Source organism: Schistocerca nitens, chromosome 12 (assembly GCF_023898315.1).
Source record: "Schistocerca nitens isolate TAMUIC-IGC-003100 chromosome 12, iqSchNite1.1, whole genome shotgun sequence".
Classification (NCBI taxonomy): Eukaryota; Metazoa; Arthropoda; class Insecta; order Orthoptera; family Acrididae; genus Schistocerca; species Schistocerca nitens.
Genome location: NC_064625.1, coordinates 141,560,810 through 141,583,591, shown reverse-complemented (window position 1 = coordinate 141,583,591; position 22,782 = coordinate 141,560,810). Strand labels below are relative to the sequence as shown.

The 22,782-nt window shown below is 39.2% G+C and overlaps 1 protein-coding gene across 1 annotated transcript in view; it reads left to right on the top strand.

Annotated features, from left to right (window-relative positions):
• The window catches only part of LOC126215145 (uncharacterized), a 63,495-nt gene that overhangs the window by 13,739 nt on the left and 26,974 nt on the right, over positions 1-22,782 (top strand). The window contains exons 3-5 of the mRNA XM_049941807.1: positions 644-776; positions 3,760-3,908; positions 17,465-17,707. Coding sequence (XP_049797764.1) covers positions 644-776; positions 3,760-3,908; positions 17,465-17,707 — 525 coding nt within the window. The remainder of the gene's footprint in view (positions 1-643; positions 777-3,759; positions 3,909-17,464; positions 17,708-22,782) is intronic.

The following is a 22,782-nucleotide window of genomic DNA, read 5'->3' as shown; positions in this document are numbered from 1 at the left end:
GAAGCAGCGTCCCCTTCTGTAACACAGCCGTGTTTTGACTAGCACTGACTATCGGCAAATTACCAAACTACGCTATGGCGGTATACGTGAAAAAAAAAAAAAAAAACCTGTCACAGTTTCTCTTCAAAATGACATATGTATGATATCTGTACAATGTTTGGTTTTTGTGCAGTAAATAATTGAAAGTGTTCCCAGACTTGATGTACACCCTGTATTCATATTTCTTAGCAAACTTGTTTACAATGCTAGCTCAATGTGTAATAACAACCATTAAATCATGTGGCAACTAAAAGTGTTTAATTAGCAGCCATGGAGGTTAGATAAATAAAGCTTGTTCTCACATACAAAAAAAAATTACTTCTGGAAAATTTGGAATTTCAACCTAGAAATCTCAGAAATCGTATGATGAGTCATCACCTTGAGCTTTTTTTTTTTTTTTTTTCTTCATGTTGATTGTTTTCCATATTTCTCAACTCTGACAGTTTACTAAATTTATTAAAAATATTTGTACAGTATGTCTGTCTTCCATAAACAGCTATCTGATGACTGACACTGGCCTATCAGTCCAGTTGTCATTACATTAAAGCCAAAACCACCAAAATAACAACTAATTATTAATAATGCTGCATTTTATTTCTTGCAGTCAGAGGAAGAAAAAAGGTTAGCATTGCTAAGAGAATACAAAGCATTAAAAATGGAAGTCCAGGAGAAGAAAGCAAAGGAATTAGCACAAAAGGAGAGGATAGAATCTCTTAAAAGAGAGATCAAAGAAAAACGTACGTCTTTTCCAATGTTGGTTGGTTGGTTAAAGCCTTGTAATATGCACTAGTTGATTTTAATTATTATTAATATTACTATTACTAGTAGTGTTTCAATGTTTATACCACCATACTGCTAAAGTTTGGTCCCAGTTTTAGAGTTGGCCATATGTAGTGATCATTCAAATGTTGTCATAAACTGTTTTTGAGTGTGTGCTACCCACATATATGTATTATTCCATCCAGGAATTTCCAGTGTTATGGATTCCCACATGTTGCATGATGATGAGTAGGAGGGGAGGAGGTCAGAGAGAGAGAGAGAGAGAGAGAGAGAGAGAGAGAGAGAGAGAGAGAGAGAGAGACTGAAGGTTGTCAGTAAAGAACACGTAACTAACATTTCACGATTTGTTGTGATCAACCATAAAGGAACTAGTAGTACATTGGTAGTAAAAAGCACATGCATAATAAATACACTTGTTTCAAAGATGTTTCCTTTTCAGTGTTCTATATTTAAACTATCCTTCCTGCCATGATCAATTGGATGATAGGAGTTATATAGTTGCTTTCAGATCCACAGCACTGTAACAGATGTGGTCCCATGTCAACATCTAGATAGTTCTTCGCTCCAGGAATGCATCCTTTGTTCTTCATTTTACAACCCCTTTTAGAGACATCCATTGTGATCAACCATTCTTCAAAGTCCTTTGCTGTGTGACAATTAGTGTTGCTTGCAAATGTCAAATTTTTGAGTTGTTCTCCCTGCATTTTGATTCCTTAGGAAAAATTTGGCATTGTCTTCCATTGCTTATCCAGTCTACCTATTGAATAGCATTGGGGATAGGCTACAAACCTGCCTCGCTCCATTCTTGACCACTGCTTCCCTTTAGTGTCCTCAGACTCACAGCTGCATTCTGGTTTCTATAAAAGTTGTAAATAGTCTTTGGTTCCCTTTTTTTAATTCTGCAGCTTTCAGTATTTCAAATAGTGTATTCTAGCCAAATTTGTCAAAAGAATTTCTGTAAATCTACAAATGCTATAAACACCGATTTCCCTTTCTTTAATCAATCGTCTAAGATAAATGGCAAGATCAGTAATGCTTCATATGTTCCTACATTTCTCCAGGGAGATGTGATTATTGAGAAGTAATGCCCCCTCCGACGGGCTTTCCGTTAAGTTCTGGTAGAAGTCTTGTCTGTATGTAGCCACTTTGTCAGTGACATTGTTGTCAAGGTTATGCAGTACACACAGCCAAAGAAACTGTCAGGACTCTTTGATTGGTGAAATGAAAGCTTTGAAAAAACTTGACTAATGCCAAATGGAAAGGCATAGTAACAGTCGGAATATAATGCCCAATTAAGTCCCACCTCCAAGGTGAGGAGTGCCAAAGACAATCACACAGTTGGCTATGGTGCTGAGTCCCCCCCCCCCCCCCTTTTCCCTGCAGCATGATGCAGCAGATAATATCTGTTTGCCATGGGAATTAAAGGTGACAATGTCAGCTTGTCCTCAGGAAACGCAATCTGTCATTTTTGTGTTGGCCTTGTTGTCTGCAATTTCGTAATCAAAGCCTGAGATCCCATAAAAGCATTATAAGTGCCATATTTTGAAGGTAAAAACAGTCTTGCTCTGCAGTCTACACATTGTGATTTCACTATTTGTTGGTTGCCTGATCTGAATATTGCGTGATTGGCTAGCAGCTTCACCTGTTGCTTGAAAGTAAGGAAATTATTCAGTGTTATGTGAATGAAAAGGTGTATACAGTTGAAGCTTACATTTGCACTGGCTCATAAAATTGTTCAAACAGTGCCTAAGTATTTAGCACTCTTTGAAAGAGTAATATTCAGAAGTTGGCAACAAAATGGTGATGCAGCAGTGTCTTATTCTGATTGTAACTTTGTCTTCTGTTAGTAATATGGAGCTGGTTGTTTAATAAGACCGTGCCAAGACATTTGTTTTCAGGAAAATGAAAAACATGACACACTGCATAAAAATTGTCGATGTATAATTTGAAGATTGCTTTGCTGTAGCGCCTACCGATATTTGTTTTTTATATTCTATCATATTTGCCGGGCATGTACTTTCGGCTAACTCAGTGATAAACCAGCAGAATCAGAGAACAGTAGTAATGTTTCAAAACAATGTCAGTGATGTATAAACAAACAAAATTAGTTATTTCAGGCAGTTCCATAACGGAGATGATGATTTCATTTTCATGAAACAGATGCACTGTAACAATTATTAGCACATACTACTTCATCACTCATTGCCTTCTTCATAAACAGTTTGTGGTCCATGGTATTTTCTCCTAAGTTCCAAAACTTGTCACTAGATGGTAACACTAGATAGATGTCAGTTAGACAGACATCCCAGTGCTGAAAACTGTGAATTCCTTTAGTGAGGCAGTCTTGTGGTCAGCTATGTTGGACAAAAGATGAGAAGAGAATGGAGAGACATCCCCAAGAAGTGCAGTTGAGGAGAACAGAATATGTAGATGAGGAAAGGTGAGTACACAAGGAATGTTTGTGGGTTTGAGGTCTTCTGAAAGAACATGACAACCAGGTTCTTATTGAGTAGATTAACATCCATTATTTTCACACAGGTCATGTTTGAAATGTTCTGTTATCATTATCTTTGTATGCTAGTATCATTAAATAACCTCATGCAATACTGATGCTGTTTGTCATAAACTTAGTTATTCCCTCTTTCCTGTAATTATCAACTTACCCTGCCAAAAATGTTTGTCTTCATTTGCCAGTAACATTGTCATGTGTAAAAGAAATTTTGCTTCCTCCTGCAATTGTTCAGCAGCTAAGTTAGAGACCATTTCTCTCTTTTCCTTCAACAGCATATTTCATTCACAACATGAGTGAAGCATGATTGATGTGTGTAGAGTTTAGAATCCTGGGGTAGATGATGCTGGTCTAGGAGGAAGTGTGGTTATTATAGGACACGCAGTATTACAGATTCCAGTTACTCGTAGTAGACATCTGTTTTATTTCAGATCAAAAAGCTTCAAGTATGCTACATAAAATTCGTGAGCTGAACAACCTAACTTTGACTGTGAATGCAGCATCTGAGCAGCTTAAGAATGGCATGAAGCTAATGTGTGACAGTAATTGCATCACATCGTACAGCAAGAATGCTAAGCAGGTAAGTGAAGAGGTCTGCTGTAGCATTCATTTTGTTATTAATGTAACTGTACGTATTTGGTTGTTGAGGGTATCACCTTGCTGCATTCATTAAGTTACTTGCACATTCAGTGTGCCAGCAGAGGGTACTTTCACAAAAGAAATCTCCCCTTCCCTCCCCCCCCCCCCCCTCCATATCTTTTAGATTCATAGAGCAATTTCATTATATAAAATTAGGCTGCACTGCAGAGAGCTTTCATATGCAGGTAGAACCTTACGCATGGCTATTCTTTGACATCGGTCCATTAACAGGCAAGTACTATGGAAGTGTTCTGTGAACTCAGATTGCAATACCTGGAGGGAAGGAGGCATTCTTTCAGCAAATCACAACTGAGAAAGATTATAGAATTGGAATTTGTGATAAATGGGAGAATGAACCTACTGCCCCCAATATACCTCTTGTGTAAGGGCCACTAAGAGGAGGTTAATCAGGGCTTGTACGGAAACAGTTTTTTGCCCCTACCTCCATTTGAGAGTGCAAGAAGAAAGGGAATGACTTAACAAATTGCAACTATCCACAGAGGTCCAGTGTAGGCTGTAATCATCATATGGCAGTGAAACTTGGTAGATATGCTAATGTGTTAAGATGGAATGGATTTATGCATTGGAAAAATTAGTTCCAATTTTGGCCACCATACGCAAATGTGGTTGTGTTAATGTTAGAAAGATGTATAGAAATGTATCCGTATGTAATGCATTAGGAATGAGACATGGTCAGAAAATGTCAAACAAGTGAGAAAATCATAATGTTGTTTTTATTTTTAATCTCAGTTACACAATTTGTTCAATATGAGCGCCAGAGACATCGAGATGCTGTGTCTGTAAAATGATGCGATCGACAGTTGGCCGCAGCAGTTCAGGTAAAATCTGAGCAACGTGTTTCTGTATACTGGCCTTCAGAGCACGTAGAGACCAAATGTGTCCCAGGTAAACACATTATTTTAGATCTTCCCAGAGCCAAGTCACATGATCAGGTGATCTTGAAGGCCACGCATCTACAGGGTGTTACAAAAAGAAAGAAAGAAAGAAAGTATGTTATGTGGACATGTGTCCGGAAACGCTTACTTTCCATGTTAGAGCACATTTTATTACTTCTCTTCAAATCACATTACTCATGGAATGGAAACACACAGCAACAGAACGTACCAGTGTGACTTCAAAAACTTTGTTACAGGAAATGTTCAAAATGTCCTCCATTAGCGAGGATACGTGCATCCACCCTCTGTCGCATGGAATCCCTGATGTGCTGATGCAGTCCTGGAGAATGGCGTATTGTATCACAGCTGTCCACAATACGAGCACGAAGAGTCTCTACATTTGGTACCGGGATTGCGTAGACAAGAGCTTTCAAATGCCCCCATAAATGAAAGTCAAGAGGGTTGAGGTCAGGAGAGCTTGGAGGCCACGGAATTGGTCTGCCTCACCGAATCTGTTGTTGAGAAGCGTACGAACACTTAGACTGAAATGTGCAGGAGCTCCATCGTGCATGAACCACATGTTGTGTCGTACTTGTAAAGGCACATGTTCTAGCAGCACAGGTAGAGTATCCCGTATGAAATCATGATAACGTGCTCCATTGAGCGTAGGTGGAAGAACATGGGGCCCAATCGAGAAATCACCAACAATGCCTGCCCAAACGTTCACAGAAAATCTGTGATGATGACGTGATTGCACAATTTTGTGCGGATTCTCGTCAGCCCACACATGTTGATCGTGAAAATTTACAATTTGATCACGTTGGAATGAAGCCTCATCTATAAAGAGAACATTTGCACTGAAATGAGGATCGACACATTGTTTGATGAACCATTCTCAGAAGTGTACCCGTGGAGGCCAATCAGCTGCTGATAGTGCCTGCACACGCTGTACATGGTACGGAAACAACTGGTTCTTCCGTAGCACTCTCCATACAGTGACATGGTCAACGTTACCTTGTACAGGAGCAACTTCTGACGCTGACATTAGGGTTATCGTCAACTGCACGAAGAATTGCCTCGTCCATTGCAGGTGTCCTCGTCGTTCTAGGTCTTCCCCAGTCGCGAGTCATAGGCTGGAACTCCCTAAGACGCCGATCAATTGCTTCGAAAGTCTTCCTGTCGGGACACCTTCGTTCTGGAAATCTGTCTCGATACAAACATACCACGCCACGGCTGTTGCCCCGTGCTAATCCATACATCAAATGGGCATCTGCCAACTCCGCATTTGTAAACATTGCACTGACTGCAAAACCACGTTTGTGGTGAACACTAACCTGTTGATGCTAGTACTGTAGAGCAATGAGTCGCATGTCAACACAAGCACCCAAGTCAACATTACCGTCCTTCAGTTGGGCCAACTGGCGGTGAATCGAGGCAGTACAGTACATACTGACGCAACTAAAATGAGCTCTAACGTGGAAATTGTTTCCAAACACATGTCCACATAACATCTTTTCTTTATTTGTGTGTGAGGAATGTTTCCTGAAAGTTTGGCTGAACCTTTTTGTAACACCCTGTAGATAACCTCTAGACATAACACGATCATGGAAGGTTGCATTAAGCAGATCTTTCACTGGGCAAGTGACATGAGATGTTGCTCCATCTTGCATGAAAACAGTGGATTTCACAGAGTTGTTTCACAAAGCAGGAATCGTGCTGTAAGAGGACATCTCGATAATGTGAAGATGTCACTGTATAGGTACTCAGGAATCCACATTACACAATCTCATACAAGGGCAATGGCTCTTGTGTACAACACAAGGTTTAGCAGTACCCCAAATTCGGCAGTGCCGTGCATTCACTGCACCCTGTAGTGTAAAATGTGCCTCATCGCTTCAAATGATGACAGGCCACATGTCATAAAATTTGGTCTGTGCCAGAAACCGAAGAGCAAATTCAGAAAGTTGCTGCAGATTGTGAGATTCCAGTTACTGCACTGTGTGGATGTCGTGCAGATACTAGTGTAAAATGGAACGCAAAACTTTCCATACTGTTGACCATGGGATAGACAATTTTTGAGGCACAGCCCAAGTGCTAGCACCACCTGGGGCATATACCGCACGGTCAGTTACAAAAACAGCAACCCCGTCAATATGGCACGGATGCCATACTGTTGTACAAGGTACAGTGCCAGATTCACACCTGGTGGCCAAAAATGGAACCAAGTTTTTTCGAATATAAATTGGTTCTGCATTAGCATATCAGCAAAGTTTCACTGCTATATGATAGTTACAGCTGAAACTGGACCTCTGCGAGTAGTTGCACTTTAATTACAGTACCCTGGTACGAGGTACACTCTACCATACACCTTGTAGTGGCCTGAATATGTATGTACATGAAAGTATAAAAAGGATTTGTGTGCAGACAGGTGCTTTCTAAAGGTTTCTATAAATAATAATTCCAATCCCAAAGAAAGCAGGTATCGACAGATGAGAAAATTACCGAACTATCGGTTTAATAAGTCACAGCTGCAAAATACTAACGCGAATTCTTTACAGACAAATGGAAAAACTAGTAGAAACCGACCTCGGGGAAGATCAGTTTGGATTCCATAGAAATATCGGAACACGTGAGGCAGTACTGACCCTACGACTTATCTTAGAAGCTAGATTAAGAAAAGGCTAACCTACATTTCTAGCATTTGTAGACTTACAGAAAGCTTTTGACAATGTTAACTGGAATACCCTCTTTCAAATTCTGAAGGTGGCAGGGGTAAAATACAGGGAGCGAAAGGCTATTTACAATTTTACAGAAAGCAGATGGCAGTTATAAGAGTCGAGGGACATGAAAGGGAAGCAGTGGTTGGGAAGGGAGTGAGACAGGGTTGTAGCCTCTCCCCGATGATATTCAATCTGTATATTGAGCAAGCAGTAAAGGAAACAAAAGAAAAATTCGGAGCAGGTATTAAAATTCATGGAGAAGAAGTAAAAACTTTGAGGTTCGCCGATGACATTGTAATTCTGTCAGAGACAGCAAAGGACTTGGAAGAGCAGTTGAACGGAATGGACAGTGTCTTGAAAGGAGGGTATAAGATGAACATCAACAAAAGCAAAACGAGGATAATGGAATGTAGTCGAATTAAATCAGGTGATGCTGAGGGTATTAGATTAGGAAATGAGACACTTAGAGTAGTAAAGGAGTTTTGCTATTTGGGGAGCAAAATAACTGATGATGGTCGAAGTAGAGAGGATATAAAATGTAGACTGGCAATGGCAAGGAAAGCATTTCTGAAGAAGAGAAATTTGTTAACATCGAATATAGATTTAAATGTCAGGAAGTCATTTCTGAAAGTATTTGTATGGAGTGTAGCCATGTATGGAAGTGAAACATGGGTGATAAGTAGTTTAGACAAGAAGAGAATAGAAGCTTTCGAAATGTGGTGCTACAGAAGAATGCTGAAGATTAGATGGGTAGATCACATAACTAATGAGGTATTGAATAGAATAGGGGAGAAGAGGAGTTTGTGGCACAACTTGACTAGAAGAAGGGATCGGTTGGTAGGACATGTTCTGAGGCATGAAGGGATCACAAATTTAGCATTGGAGGGCAGCGTGGAGGGTAAAAATCGTAGAGGGAGACCAAGAGATGAATACACCAAGCAGATTCAGAAGGATGTAGGCTGCAGTAGGTACTGGGAGATGAAGCAGCTTGCACAGGATAGAATAACATGGAGAGCTGCATCAAACCAGTCTCAGGACTGAAGACCACAACAACAACTATAAATAATTCACTCTGTGCTGTTTAGACTAAGAACAGATAAACAATATAAGGCAGTGAGAAAGTCGCAGATAGGCCGTAGCAGGTGGAGCATGCAGTCATTCGAGCAAGCCTGTGGATGTGGAGCAAGGGCTAGTGCATTCTGGACCGGTATTTTGAGTTCTGTCACGGGGAGCATTTTCTGAGAGAATGCTAGTTCAGTTGTAAGAGAGAAATGCTTGTTTAGAAACACAGGTGGTGTGGCTATGTGGGTAAGTGCCTTGCTTCACATGCAAAGATATGGGGCAGATCCCCATTTAGTCTTGATGTTTCCTTAATTTCACTTACTGTTTCTTTCTCCTCTGCACAACTGTAACCGGACAAAGCTAATGATGTTTTTCTTATTATAACATATCACTTCATAAAAGTGATAACTTTCTACCTGTACCAGGTGTAGAAGTATGAAACAGGAATTCCCCTATAGATCGTGCTAGGCATCAATGTAGGGCCTGTGAGACCGCGTCTGCAGCGCCGTCTGCTTCCTGTAACAGCTGATGATGAATGTCAACACACACAAACCCAAGTTCCATGCATTGTTATGTTTCAAACCTGTAAACATATCGAGTTTTTTGCTTACAAACTAAGATTTATGGACAGGATTCATTTTTTTATGTGAGAAAAGAGTGTGGGAAACCATCGAAAAAGAACCAATTGCAGGCTTTATTGGATGGTGGTGGTGGTGGTGGTGGTGGTGGTGGTGGTGGTGGTGGTGAGGAGGAGGGGGAGGATGATGATGATGATGGGGATGGGGATGAGGATGAGGATGAGGATCAAACTCAACAGGAACTCACAGAACAATTAAATGTGGCTCAGAAAGCCATTTCTCTTTGGTTGAAAGCTATGTGAAAGATGCAGAAAGTGGGGAAATTGGTTCAGCATGAACTGAATGAAATACAGAAAGCAGATCAAAAGACCACTTGTGAAATACTACTCATCAGATAAAAAGAAAGTCGTTTCTCCATCAAATAGTGACAGGTGATGAAAAATGGATAATTTTGAGAATCCTAAGTGTTGTAAATCATATGTGAATTCAGGCAAACCATAGACATCCAGTGTAAGACCAAATCGCTTTGGAAAAAGACAATACAGTGAAACCTCTATATAACGTTTTTCAAGGGATCACAAATTCTGAACACTGTATAGAGGAAGACATTATAAAGAGGAAGGCTTCCAAATAATAATTATAGGGCATTACTGAAGATAGGGATACCACTAATCAGCTTTGACAAATGGTGCCATAGATGAGATTTTAAATTTTCACAATACCATATGATATTCATTGCAAATGATAAATGTATCAAATGATTAGTTTTTTGTAATTAAAACATGGGGCCCAGTAGGTGGATGGGTGAAAGTAAATGGATCAGTTTGTACTGTAAAAAGTTATAACAGATTATTAAGATATGACATCATTGTCCAAAGCTGACAGGTGGTATCCCATTCTTCAGTTGACCCACTTATAGAATATGAGCCAAATTTTGTTTATGTTATACTGCACATATTACATAAAAACACAGTAAGTAGTACAGATTAAAAAGAATTAGTTACAAAAAATTACTTTAATAATGAAATTATGAAATGGAACTTAAATTTGAACAAACCTCTAGGAACCTATGCAATCTGAAAATCACATACCTATGATTTTTTATAATATTCAAGCAAGCATGTTTGTTTTCTATTTCTCCTTGACTGTATGGCAATCATTTATTGCTCGTTCTGTCCTCAAGTCTATGGGCCATCATATATCTCCTGAATGTTTCAAAGGCTTCAGCTGCCTTAGGATATGAGGGCATAGGGTCATCTACCTTGTCACTGCCACTTTCACTACCACTATTATTCTCCAAGCTTCTCTCTGCAGTCAGCTCCTCAATACTTTGTACTCTTGTGGTTGCCACGTTGTCATCCACAGCCACAAAGTCCTCAAAAGTGACAGAATCACTGCCTATTAATTCCTGAAACTCTTGCGAATCACTTGCAACATCTTCCACAGGAGCTGCCATCTCATTCTCACAGAATCCGCTTTTGTGAAACAGTTTTTAATAGTTTCAGCACTGACTTCCCTCCACGAGTACATAATTAAATTCATTGCCTGTAAAATATTCAGCTTCAGTTGTGAGCTCTGCTGGCTTCCCGGTTTTCTTTGGTCCATCAAATTCAAGGCCTTTTTTTACACGGGCTGTCCTATATTTAACCTTAAGGGTGTCTACTATTCCCAAGTCCAAAGGTTGCAGGTGGCTGGTGCAGTTGAGTGGCAGGAAAATTACTTTCACATTTCTCAGAAAGGATACATCCGGTGGATGTGCCGCACATCTATCCACAAACAGCAGCACTTTTCTTGGAGCACTCCCCATTATGGCATCAAATTCTCTGAGAAAACGTAAAAATATATCACTCGTCATCCATGCCTTGGCATTGTTTGTATATTTGCACGGAAACGTGGAAATGTTTTTGAAGCACCTCGGAGTTTTTGGCTTCCCGATAACCAAAGGTTTCAGTTTTTCACTGTCATCGGCATTTGTACACAACAAAACGGTAAAATATTTCTTGCTCTTCTTACTGCCATGGCAATTTTCCCCACAAAAAGTAAATGTCTTATCCAGCATTAAATTGAAAAACATGCCGGTTTCGTCAGTGTTATAAATGTCACGCAGTTTGTAGCCATGTATCAGATTAGGGAGAGTCTGCATCCACTGAGTTACAGTTGGTTCGTCCACACTTTTACTTTCTCCACATTCCGCTTTGTATACAACACCATGATGCTGTCAAAATTTATTAATCCATCCATTGGACGCCTTAAAATTTTCCATTCCTAACTGCAGTGGTATTTGAAGCACCTTCTCCTTCAGAATAGTTAAGTTTATAGGAATGTTTGCAGTGCGTGCTTGCTGATGCTGAAACAAAGTTAATAAAACTTCCTCCATTTCATCGTAAGTCGATGGTTTCACACGCATGCGTTTCGAATTTCCACAATTCTCAAACCCTTCCATTATCGACGATCTGTTTCCATAATAGTGTTGAGTGTTGAGGGGACCAGTTCAAATTGCTTAGCTAGCTCCACGTGACACACCAGGAGATGCCTCCACTTTTTTAATAACAGAAAACTTCTCTTCCAGATAAATGTTCTTCCACTTTTCACTCATGTAACCTGATGAAAGCTTTTTTTTGTAAAAAAAAAAAATATTAATAATAATAATAATAATAATAATAATAATAATAATAATAGGCCCGGGAAAAGAATAGGCCTCCGGTATGTTCTGCCAGTCGTAAAAGGCGATGAAAAGAACAAACCACTAATAGGGCTAACCCCCCTTTTAGTGTGATTACTTGGTTCAGGACAGAACTAAAGAAGCCTCGGACAAGTGCCGTCATGGTCGGGGACGACGCTTGAACCCTATGCCCGCCCACAATGGTAACGACACTGCTAGCCAACTGGATAATGATTTAAATCCAAATAGAGGTGTTTTGCAGGATATGCTTCCTGCAACCACCCTAGAAGGAAAACAAAGACAGAGGATGAGATGGTCAGATGAAGTTAATCGACACCTCATGTTCTGTTATTACCAAGCAACAAACCTAGGAACCAACACAACTGGATACAGATCACAAGTATACACAACATTTATTACCAGATACCCAGAATTAAAATTTTTAACAGAACAACGACTAGCTGATCAGATCCGTGTAATAATAAAAAATAACAGGATACCCCAGTCAGAATTAGAAAACATCAAACAACAAGTACAACAAATACTAGAACAAAATAATGTGCAATCAGAAGAAGAAGAAGAAGAAGAAGAAGAAGAAGAAGAAGAAGAAGAAGAAAATACAGTAATGGACTCAAACATCCCAGAGCAAACAAACAAAGAACAACACACATCAATTAAACAATCAGAGGAAAACGACATCTTAAGACAGCCACCAGAACAAGCACAAATAGAACACGAAGTGACACACATGTTAGATATAGAAGAGAAATTTCAGCTGACATATATAGAATACAAAGACACAGATACAGACATTAGACCAATCTTGCATACACCACCAAATAACCCACAAGTCGAAACAACAATAACAACTATCAACACAATCATACACAACAAAATAAATGAAAATACAACAATGGAAGAGTTACAACTACTGGTTTATGTAGGAGCACTCACTACACTAAATATACACACTAGGCAGAGATCAGAACCAACCAACACACAGAAGAAACCCACAAAACCAGCATGGCAACACAGGCTACAGATCAGAATAGAAAAACTGAGAAAAGACATCGGACAGCTAACACAATTTATAAGAAATGAAATATCAGACAAAAAACGAAAAAGGTTAGGTAAAATCTCACAACAAGAAGCAATAGAGCAATTAGATGAAAAGAAGCAGAAATTACAAGCATTGGCCAAACGACTTAGAAGATACAAAAAAAGTGAAAATAGAAGGAAACAAAACCAAACATTCAACACAAACCAAAAGAAATTTTACCAGACAATAGATAACACACACATTAAAATAGACAATCCACCAAACATAACAGACATGGAACACTTCTGGAGCAACATATGGTCAAACCCGGTACAACATAACAGGCATGCACGGTGGATACAAGCAGAAACAGACTCATACAAGATGATACCACAAATGCCTGAAGCGATAATTTTGCAACATGAAGTCACCCAAGCAATTAATTCTACTCACAATTGGAAAGCCCCTGGAAATGATAAAATAGCAAATTTCTGGCTAAAGTAGTTCACCTCAACACATTCACATCTAACTAAATTATTTAACAGTTACATTGCAGACCCATACAAATTCCCTGATACACTTACACATGGAATAACCTATCTGAAACCTAAAGATCAAGCAGACACAGCAAACCCAGCTAAATATCGCCCCATAACATGCCTACCAACAATCTACAAAATATTAACCTCAGTCATTGCACAGAAATTAATGACACATACAACACAGAACAAAATTATAAATGAAGAACAAAAAGGCTGCTGCAAAGGAGCACGAGGATGTAAAGAGCAACTGATAATAGATGCAGAGGTGACATATCAAGCTAAAACTAAACAAAGGTCGCTACACTACGCATACATTGATTACCAAAAAGCTTTTGATAGTGTACCCCACTCATGGTTACTACAGATATTGGAAATATACAAAGTAGATCCTAAATTGATACAGTTCCTAAACATAGTTATGAAAAACTGGAAAACCACACTTAATATCCAAACTAACTCTAATAATATCACATCACAGCCAATACAGATTAAGCGTGGAATATACCAAGGAGACTCATTAAGTCCTTTCTGGTTCTGTCTTGCTCTGAACCCACTATCCAACATGCTAAATAATACAAATTATGGATATAATATTACTGGAACATACCCACACAAAATCACACATTTGCTATACATGGATGATCTAAAACTACTGGCAGCAACCAATCAACAACTCAACCAATTACTAAAGATAACAGAAGTATTCAGCAATGATATAAATATGGCTTTTGGAACAGACAAATGTAAGAAAAACAGCATAGTCAAGGGAAAACACACTAAACAAGAAGATTACATATTGAATAACCACAGTGACTCCATAGAAGCGATGGAAAAAACAGATGCCTATAAATATCTAGGATACAGACAAAAAATAGGAATAGATAATACAAATATTAAAGAAGAACTAAAAGAAAAATATAGACAAAGACTAACAAAAATACTGAAAACAGAATTGACAGCAAGAAACAAGACAAAAGCTATAAATACTTACGCTATACCAGTATTGACCTACTCATTTGGAGTAGTGAAATGGAGTAACACAGACCTAGAAGCACTCAATACACTTACACGTTCACAATGCCACAAATATAGAATACATCACATACATTCAGCAACTGAAAGATTCACATTAAGCAGAAAGGAAGGGGATTCATCGACATAAAAGACCTACATTATGGACAGGTAGACAATTTAAGAAAATTCTTTCTAGAACGAGCAGAAACTAGCAAAATACACAAAGCAATCACTCATATAAATACATCGGCTACACCACTGCAATTTCATAACCACTTCTACAACCCTTTAGATCACATAACATCAACAGATACTAAGAAAGTAAATTGGAAAAAGAAAACACTACATGGCAAGCACCCGTATCATCTAACACAACCACACATCGATCAAGACGCATCCAACACATGGCTAAGAAAAGGCAATATATACAGTGAGACGGAAGGATTCATGATTGCAATACAGGATCAAACAATAAACACCAGATATTACAGCAAGCACATTATTAAAGATCCCAATACCACAACAGATAAATGCAGACTTTGCAAACAACAAATAGAAACGGTAGATCACATCACAAGTGGATGTACAATACTAGCAAATACAGAATACCCCAGAAGACATGACAATGTAGCAAAAATAATACATCAACAACTTGCCTTACAACATAAACTTATAAAACAACACGTTCCCACATACAAGTATGAACCACAAAATGTACTGGAGAATGATGAATACAAATTATACTGGAACAGAACCATTATAACAGATAAAATAACACCACATAACAAACCTGACATCATACTCACCAATAAAAAGAAGAAATTAACACAACTAATCGAAATATCCATACCCAATACAACAAATATACAAAAGAAAACCGGAGAAAAAATTGAAAAATACATCCAACTGGCTGAGGAAGTCAAGGACATGTGGCATCAGGATAAAGTTGACATTATACCAATTATACTATCAACTACAGGAGTCATACCACACAATATCCACCAGTACATCAATGCAATACAGCTACATCCAAACTTATATATACAATTACAGAAATCCGTAATTATTGATACATGCGCAATTACCCGAAAGTTCCTAAATGCAATATAACATATACCGTACAGCAAAAAGGAAGTGACGCTTGATAAAGGTCCGCGTAACTCCATTCTTAACCAGACTTCTAAAAAGTCTGAGAAAGTAAAGAAATAATAATAATAATAATAATAATAATAATAATAATAATAATAATAATGTTATATCGAAGACACACTCTCACTAGACACACAAACTGTTTGCTGCTCAGCTCACACAACACGCTATGAATCCAAAGCATTGACTGAAATGGCACCAAAAAGATCGCAAGCAGAATGTGCGTCACATGTCATGTGACCGGGTTTTGCCACTGACCTATGAAATACACTGAGCGCGGGCTTTCTTGTGAATCCACAGAACGGAAAACTGTGTGTCTACATCCAGTCACTTAAACGTTATAAAGAGGTGAATAATTGACGAAGGTTCCAAAAATATGAGCATTACATGGAGGAAATTGTAATATAGAGGAAACTCGGTAAAGAGGAAAATTTAACACTGTTTATATGGACTTTTAGTTGGGACCAAAAAAAAACGGATGTAATATAGAGGAAAACATTATATGGAGGAACGTTATAAAGAGGTTTCACTGTATTCTGTTTGATGGGACCAGAAGAATGTCATCTATTATGAGCTGCTAAAATCTGGTGAAGCCATTCACACTGGTCCCTGCCAACAATAAACGATCTATTTAATTTGAGCATTAAGTAAAAAATGACCAGAATAGGGAAAAAGACAAGTTGTATTGCTCCATGATAACACCCCATCACACAGCAAAATGGGCCAGGGAAATGATCCAGGCATTCAGTTGATAAATACTAGGGCATGCTGCTTAGTTTTCAGACTTGGTTTCGTCCTATTAACATCTATTTGCATCACTGGGACACTCTCACTGAACAACGCTTCAATTCATATGAAAATGAAAATGTCTCCTGACTGGTTCTCTTTGAAAGAACTAATTTTTTTGGCATGGCATTCATAGCCTGCTGGAGAGGTGGGAGAAATGTATAAATAGCAATAGAGATTACTTTGAATGAAATATTGTCAGTCAGTTTCAAACAGATGTGTAATTATTGCAGCCAAATTCCAGTGACATACAGTACTTATACACCTGCTATGTTTCCAGTGAGTGATGGTCATCAGCACATAGGAATTTTGTTAAGTGGGTAATAAGTGAGAAGTAGAGAATTCGTTTATACGGGCACAAAATCGGGAGGATGGACATCTTGTTTCCGCAAGCAACTGGTTACCACAATACAGCACTCTGTGGAGATTCACCACTTCTCAGAGACAGCACTGCCCCAGAGAACGCTGAAGCTCGTAACAGAAAAGGATGACATCACAAGGACAGCAGAAAATACGTTGTCTATCTCATAAATTGGAAAGACTACTTAATGTGAACAATGTTAATGTTCATGGACAGAAATGTAGTAAAAGAAGTGTTTCCTGCTGCAATATCCAATTAATATTAGAATGTTTTGTGAAGAAGCTAAGCTAAGGTAAGCTGACCTAAGCAAAGCAAAAGGGAATCTCAGATAATTGTATTATGGTTCCTGTACCCTTTCAACTCATTCCTAATTTAACTACAAATTAACTGAGGCAGAACACAGGTAACACTTCATTTATGGCTTTCACATCAGAACTATCAATATTCCTGAAATTTCAACTGCTATAGCAGTAATGTGTGACAAGCTAGGAGTTTTGGTCGGACAGGAAGTGTGTTCAGATAGCCGAAGTTATGGCGACCTCTCATTTAAAATGGCCTTATGTTGGTACATTGTTGTATATAAGTGATACGTGCAACTGGTAACATAAGAAGAAAAGTACGGATAATTGTCTCTGTTGTCGTACTAATAATTCTGTGAACTTACAATAATACTTCACTCTGTTACTAGGAGCAGCAGTCTTCACCATCAGAAACTCCTTGCGTGGTCGAAAAATTTATAGCAGAACAGGAGGTGGTGATTGCAGATCTTGCAAAGTCTCACATCTCGGCACCACCTGAACCGACACCAGATGTAGGATTGTATGCTGAACTGATTGAGGCAGAAGTTCACAATGTAGCCCTGAAAAAGCAGTTGAAAGAGAATGAATCTAATATTGAACTGGCCATTGATAGTCTGGTGCAGAATGCTGTGGTAAGTTACTATGAGACTTCCCAGATTCATTACTTTTTGTGAATAGTTCCCAAAGAAATGTGGACAGTTGTCATATTAACAGAGAGCATGTTATCACACTGTCACTGAAAATCTGAAAAAATTAATTAAATGTTTGTGCTGTTGTGGTTGTGGTCTTTAATCCAAAGATAAGTTTAATGCAGCTCTCCACAGCTGCCTATCCCATGCAAGCATCTTCATTTCTAAATAATTGATGCAGCCTCCATCCATTTGAACCGGCTTATTGTAGTCCTCCCTTGTTCTCTCCTACAGTTTTTCCCCTCGCACTTCCCTCCATTACCAAATTGACGATCCCTTCGTGCCGCAGGATGTGCTCTACCAACTGATCCGGTATTTTAGTAAAGTTGTGCCACGAATTTCTTGTTTCTCCAATTTTGTTCATAGTTACTCGATTACTTGATCTGCCCACATAATCTTCCTTCTCGTCCAAACCGTATTACACGTCTGCACAATGCTACACACCAGATGAATATGTACAGGAAAGACTTCCCAACCCTTAAATTTATTTTAAATCTTAAGAAATTCCCTTTTTATTTCCAAAAATTTATCACTTTCTCCCAGACAAGAAACAAATTGTTTATAAACAGAAGAAATGTGATGTACTCGGCACTGCACTGCAGTATAAGTTGTGCTAAGGAACACACACAAACATAGTTTCACAGAGGGGAAAAGAGTCTGAGATGTTACAAAAGTCTGAGAGAGTGATTTTTTGGCACCGGAACAATGTTATGACTATTTAGAGTCTTGAAATAAATACTTCAGTGTATCCAACACATTATACCATTCATTGTACTACAGATGCAGTTCTTCGAAATAGGAAAGGTATTGTGAATCTCGTAGGAAAGGAGCAGACTTCAACCAGTTTCTATCAGTATGAACGTGATACTCGTGCATCTGTTTCATGACTTGACTTCATTGCACGTAAGTGAACTAGATCGTGGCAATTTTTCGTGGAGATAATAATATCAGACCTGATCTTATTCCCAGCAAATAAAACAAATGGCAATTACTGACCGCACACTTTCACTCGGCTCCCGAGTGGAGAATGCTGGGAGTAGAGGCTCGCATTCAGCTCGTAGCACATCGGATGTTGCGACGAGCCCCACCTCCTCCTCGTAGGACAGCCAGCTTACAGCTGCAGCTCATAAGAAATGGAATAAGCATCAGCTTAATGTTTGAGTAATTGAAAAAAATTATTACTACAATATAAGTAATACTTCCAAAAACGACGAAGAATGTCTAGGTAGAACTAAAACCTTAAAAAACTAGTCACTTCCACTGCAGTTGTCCATGGTTGTGTCCATGCTAGTCGACAGATTTGGCGGTGCTGGCTGGACACTAGTTAATGACAGTGTTGTCAATGGCAATTTGCATCACACCAATACACCTCCAGTAATCTTCCTCCAGTTCTCACATCTTTCGATAGGAAGGTTCCCAGTCCTTGGTGATAGCACTGGTGAGACTTGACACGTTTCCGGCAGAGATATCTGAGGTAGCGCAGTGGTTTGCACTGCGGACTCGCATTTGGGAGGACGACAGTTCAGTCCTGTGTCCGGCCATCCTGTTTCAGGTTTTCTATGATTTCCCTAAATCACTTCAGGCAAATACTGGGGTGGTTCCTTTGAAAGGGCATGGCCAACTTCGTTCCCCATCCTTCCCTAATCCAATGAGACCGATGACCTCACTGTTTGGTGTCTTCCCCCAAATCAACCCCAAACGTGCCCCCCCCCCTCCCCCTCCCCCAGCAGAGATATCCTCATAACATTTTGTTCTCTGAATTGTCGTTTCAGTTTGACTCAAATTGCATTCAGATCGCAGTTGTATGGTTGCAACTAAATAAAATTTAATGAAAACAAAATATGATCCCTTTTCACAAAACAAATTACTAACAAACTTTATACTCAACGCCCCTTCTGGCTGCCTTTTACAAAATCAAGCTCACTCAGACATAAGTTGCAAATTCCCCTATTGCACAAACTTTCTCATGAATGCATTTACATAGTTCTAACGAAATATCACATTCTCAGCTTATGTATGTCATCCATTCTCTCTCTCTCTCTCTCTCTCTCTCTCTCTCTCCCTCCCTCCTCCCCCCCCCCCCTTCTCAAAACACGCACACAACCAAAACAGATGACATAATAATTTTTAAAGTATTTTTAATTATGTAAGAAATCTGTGGTAATGAAACTAAAGAAAATTCCAGAAAATTAGATAATGTGAACGTGTCCTCTTGGCTGTAGTTTCAGTTCATACAAAAGATCAATACTCTACAGTCCGTAATTAAGTTTCACAATGCCAGCACCATTATTGTTTGTTTTAAATAAAAATTTGTATCTCCGGAAGTATGGAGGTTATTGATTTGAAAATTTAACACTACGGTTGTGTTATCAATAGAATTTGGTATACAAAGTATGAAATAGATTAATATTTAATAGTACTACTTCAGATTCGTAGAGGGTATGAGGAATGTATTGCATGCAGCTTTAGTCAAGGACACGGCTCGAAACGGCCCAGTAGCCAGTGTGTGTGAGAAACAAAATCTGCTCTCCTCACGGGTCCATGCCAAGCTACGCTTTCAATGCAAGATGACAACTCATAATACGAGGGAAGATTGAAAAGTTCTTGGAATCACCACGTGAGGTCAGCACTATTGCAACAAGTTGTTAACATGATATTCGTTGGACTGTTGCCCGTAACCACGTGCCACATCAGTGCTCTTGGAAAAGAACTGTGGTGGTTATGTGGCTCTGTTGTTCCTGCAAAGTAATTTGCGAAGAGGAAAAAATTGAGGTTCAAGCAGTTATTAAGTACTTTGTACAGAAAGGTATGAAAGCAAAGGCATTGATGCCGATTTCCAGAATACACTGGAGGACTCTGCTCCTTCCTATACAACAGTTGCCAAGTGGACAAATGAATTTACATTTGGTCAAGAGTGCTTAGATGATCCGCGCAGTGGTCGACCGAGATGTCACTACTCCAGAAATAATTGCAAAAGCGCACAAATTGGTCACAGAGGATTGCAGATTGAAAGCGCGTGAAATTGCTCATGCTTGCCAGATGTCATCTGAAAGGGTATATCATATTTTAACTGAAGAATTAGAAGTGAAAGAATTATCTGCAAGATGGGTGCCGTGACTCTTGACTCTGGATCAAAAACGCACGAGAATGGACATATCAGAACAATGTTTGGCCTGTTTTAGGAGAAACGAACAGGATTTTTTTCACCGGTTTGTGACCGCAGATGAAACTCGGGTGCACTACTATACCCCAGAGACAAAAACAGTAGTCAAAGCAGTGGAAACGTGCTGATTCTCCGCCACCAAAGAAAGCAAAGACAACTCCTTCAGGTCATGGCATTAGTGTTCTGGGAAGCAAAAGGGATCCTGTTTGTACTTGTAGATTATCTCCCCACTGGGCAAAAAGTTACTGGAGAATACTATGCTAACATCCTGGACAAATTGCAACAAAAAGATCATGGAGGAAAGTTAGCAAGGAAGAAAGTGATCTTCCATCAAGACAATGCGCATCCGCACACATGTACCATCGCCATGGCAAAATTACACGAACTAAGGCACGAATTGTTGCCACACCTGCCTTATTCACCTGATGTAGCTGCATCGGACTTCCACATCTTACCAAAACTGAAACTTTTTCTTGGTGGATGACGCTTCACTTCAAATGAAGAATTGATAGCCGGAATTGGCAACTGTTTTGCAGGCCTGTAGGAAACTCATTTTTGAGATGGGATCGAGGTACTGGAACATCGTTGGACCCAGTGCATTAACCTACAAGGAGACCACACTGAAAAATAACAAACATTTCAGTGATGTAAGTACTTTTTTTTTTTCTTTTTCGTTGTGAGAACTTCTCAAACTGCCCTCGTAATTTGCTGTGGTACAATCAGACGGCAATTTCTCGCCGTGCCTACTGATATGCTGTACAGTGCTGTTCGCGACACAGTCCGTCGACCACAGGTATTGTTGATGAGACAGCGGACATGTTGAGCATTTACAGTAATGCTGCAGGCTAAAGCAATGAACTAAAATTTTTACCAGTACTGGGATTCGATCCCGGGTTTCCTGCTCACTCCACAGATGTGTTGACTGTTGTGCCACAGTTGCCGCTGCAATGAATACTCTTGTAATCTCCCTCCCATATACAAATTGCAGTTCACACCTCAGCCCATTGCTATTCCACTTTTAAACTCGCATCAGTATTGCAGAGGCTCTCCAATATTGCAATAGTGCCTTGGCAGTGAGTGAAATGGGATTAATCCTGCCTGTACATCGTGTAAGTTGATGTTTCTGCCTCAGCCTATATCATTATTGTAGATAAAGGTGAGGAACATAAACTGTATGTGATTAATCTTTAGTGCTTGTTATAAAGATCATCATCTTTACTGAAAATCAATTGTTATGCTAATTATTGCTTTTGTAACAATGAAAACAATCAATTTTTGACAATGTAATGTAATTGAATAGATAAGATTTACTCATCAACCGGTGGCAGAACACAGATGGAACACGGCATCTTTCCTGTCCGTCCCGTCCTTCAAGTCTTCCCTGACGTGCAGTTCTGGGTGATTTCCCCCAAATCTGTGCCTTTTCCTAGACCTCTCCAGTCCTTTTCCTTCACCTCTCTCCCCTTCAGCTCTTCTGCCTAGAGGAGCAGCCTCTGCCTCTGAAAGCTTGCCTAACAACCTAATTATTGCTTTTGTATCGTACAAAGTGCTATCTGTTGGTTATTTTGCACACTTTTTGGTTTCAATAAAACCCTATGTCATTTCAAGCATGTGTAAATTTTTACATCACTACCTATGTTATTTTGTGAAGTATTGAAAATTCAAGTGTTAAGACTTTTGGCTCACCCTGTATTATTAATAATTAATGTGTACTGCTCTTCTGAGTCGGCACCAATTCACAGGAGAAATCGTATACAAAATAATAAAAACATGTCACTGAACAATTATTACTGTCAGTCATGACTAATGCATGTGGCCAGTGGATGAAAATACTGCTACAGTTGTAAGAGTCTTT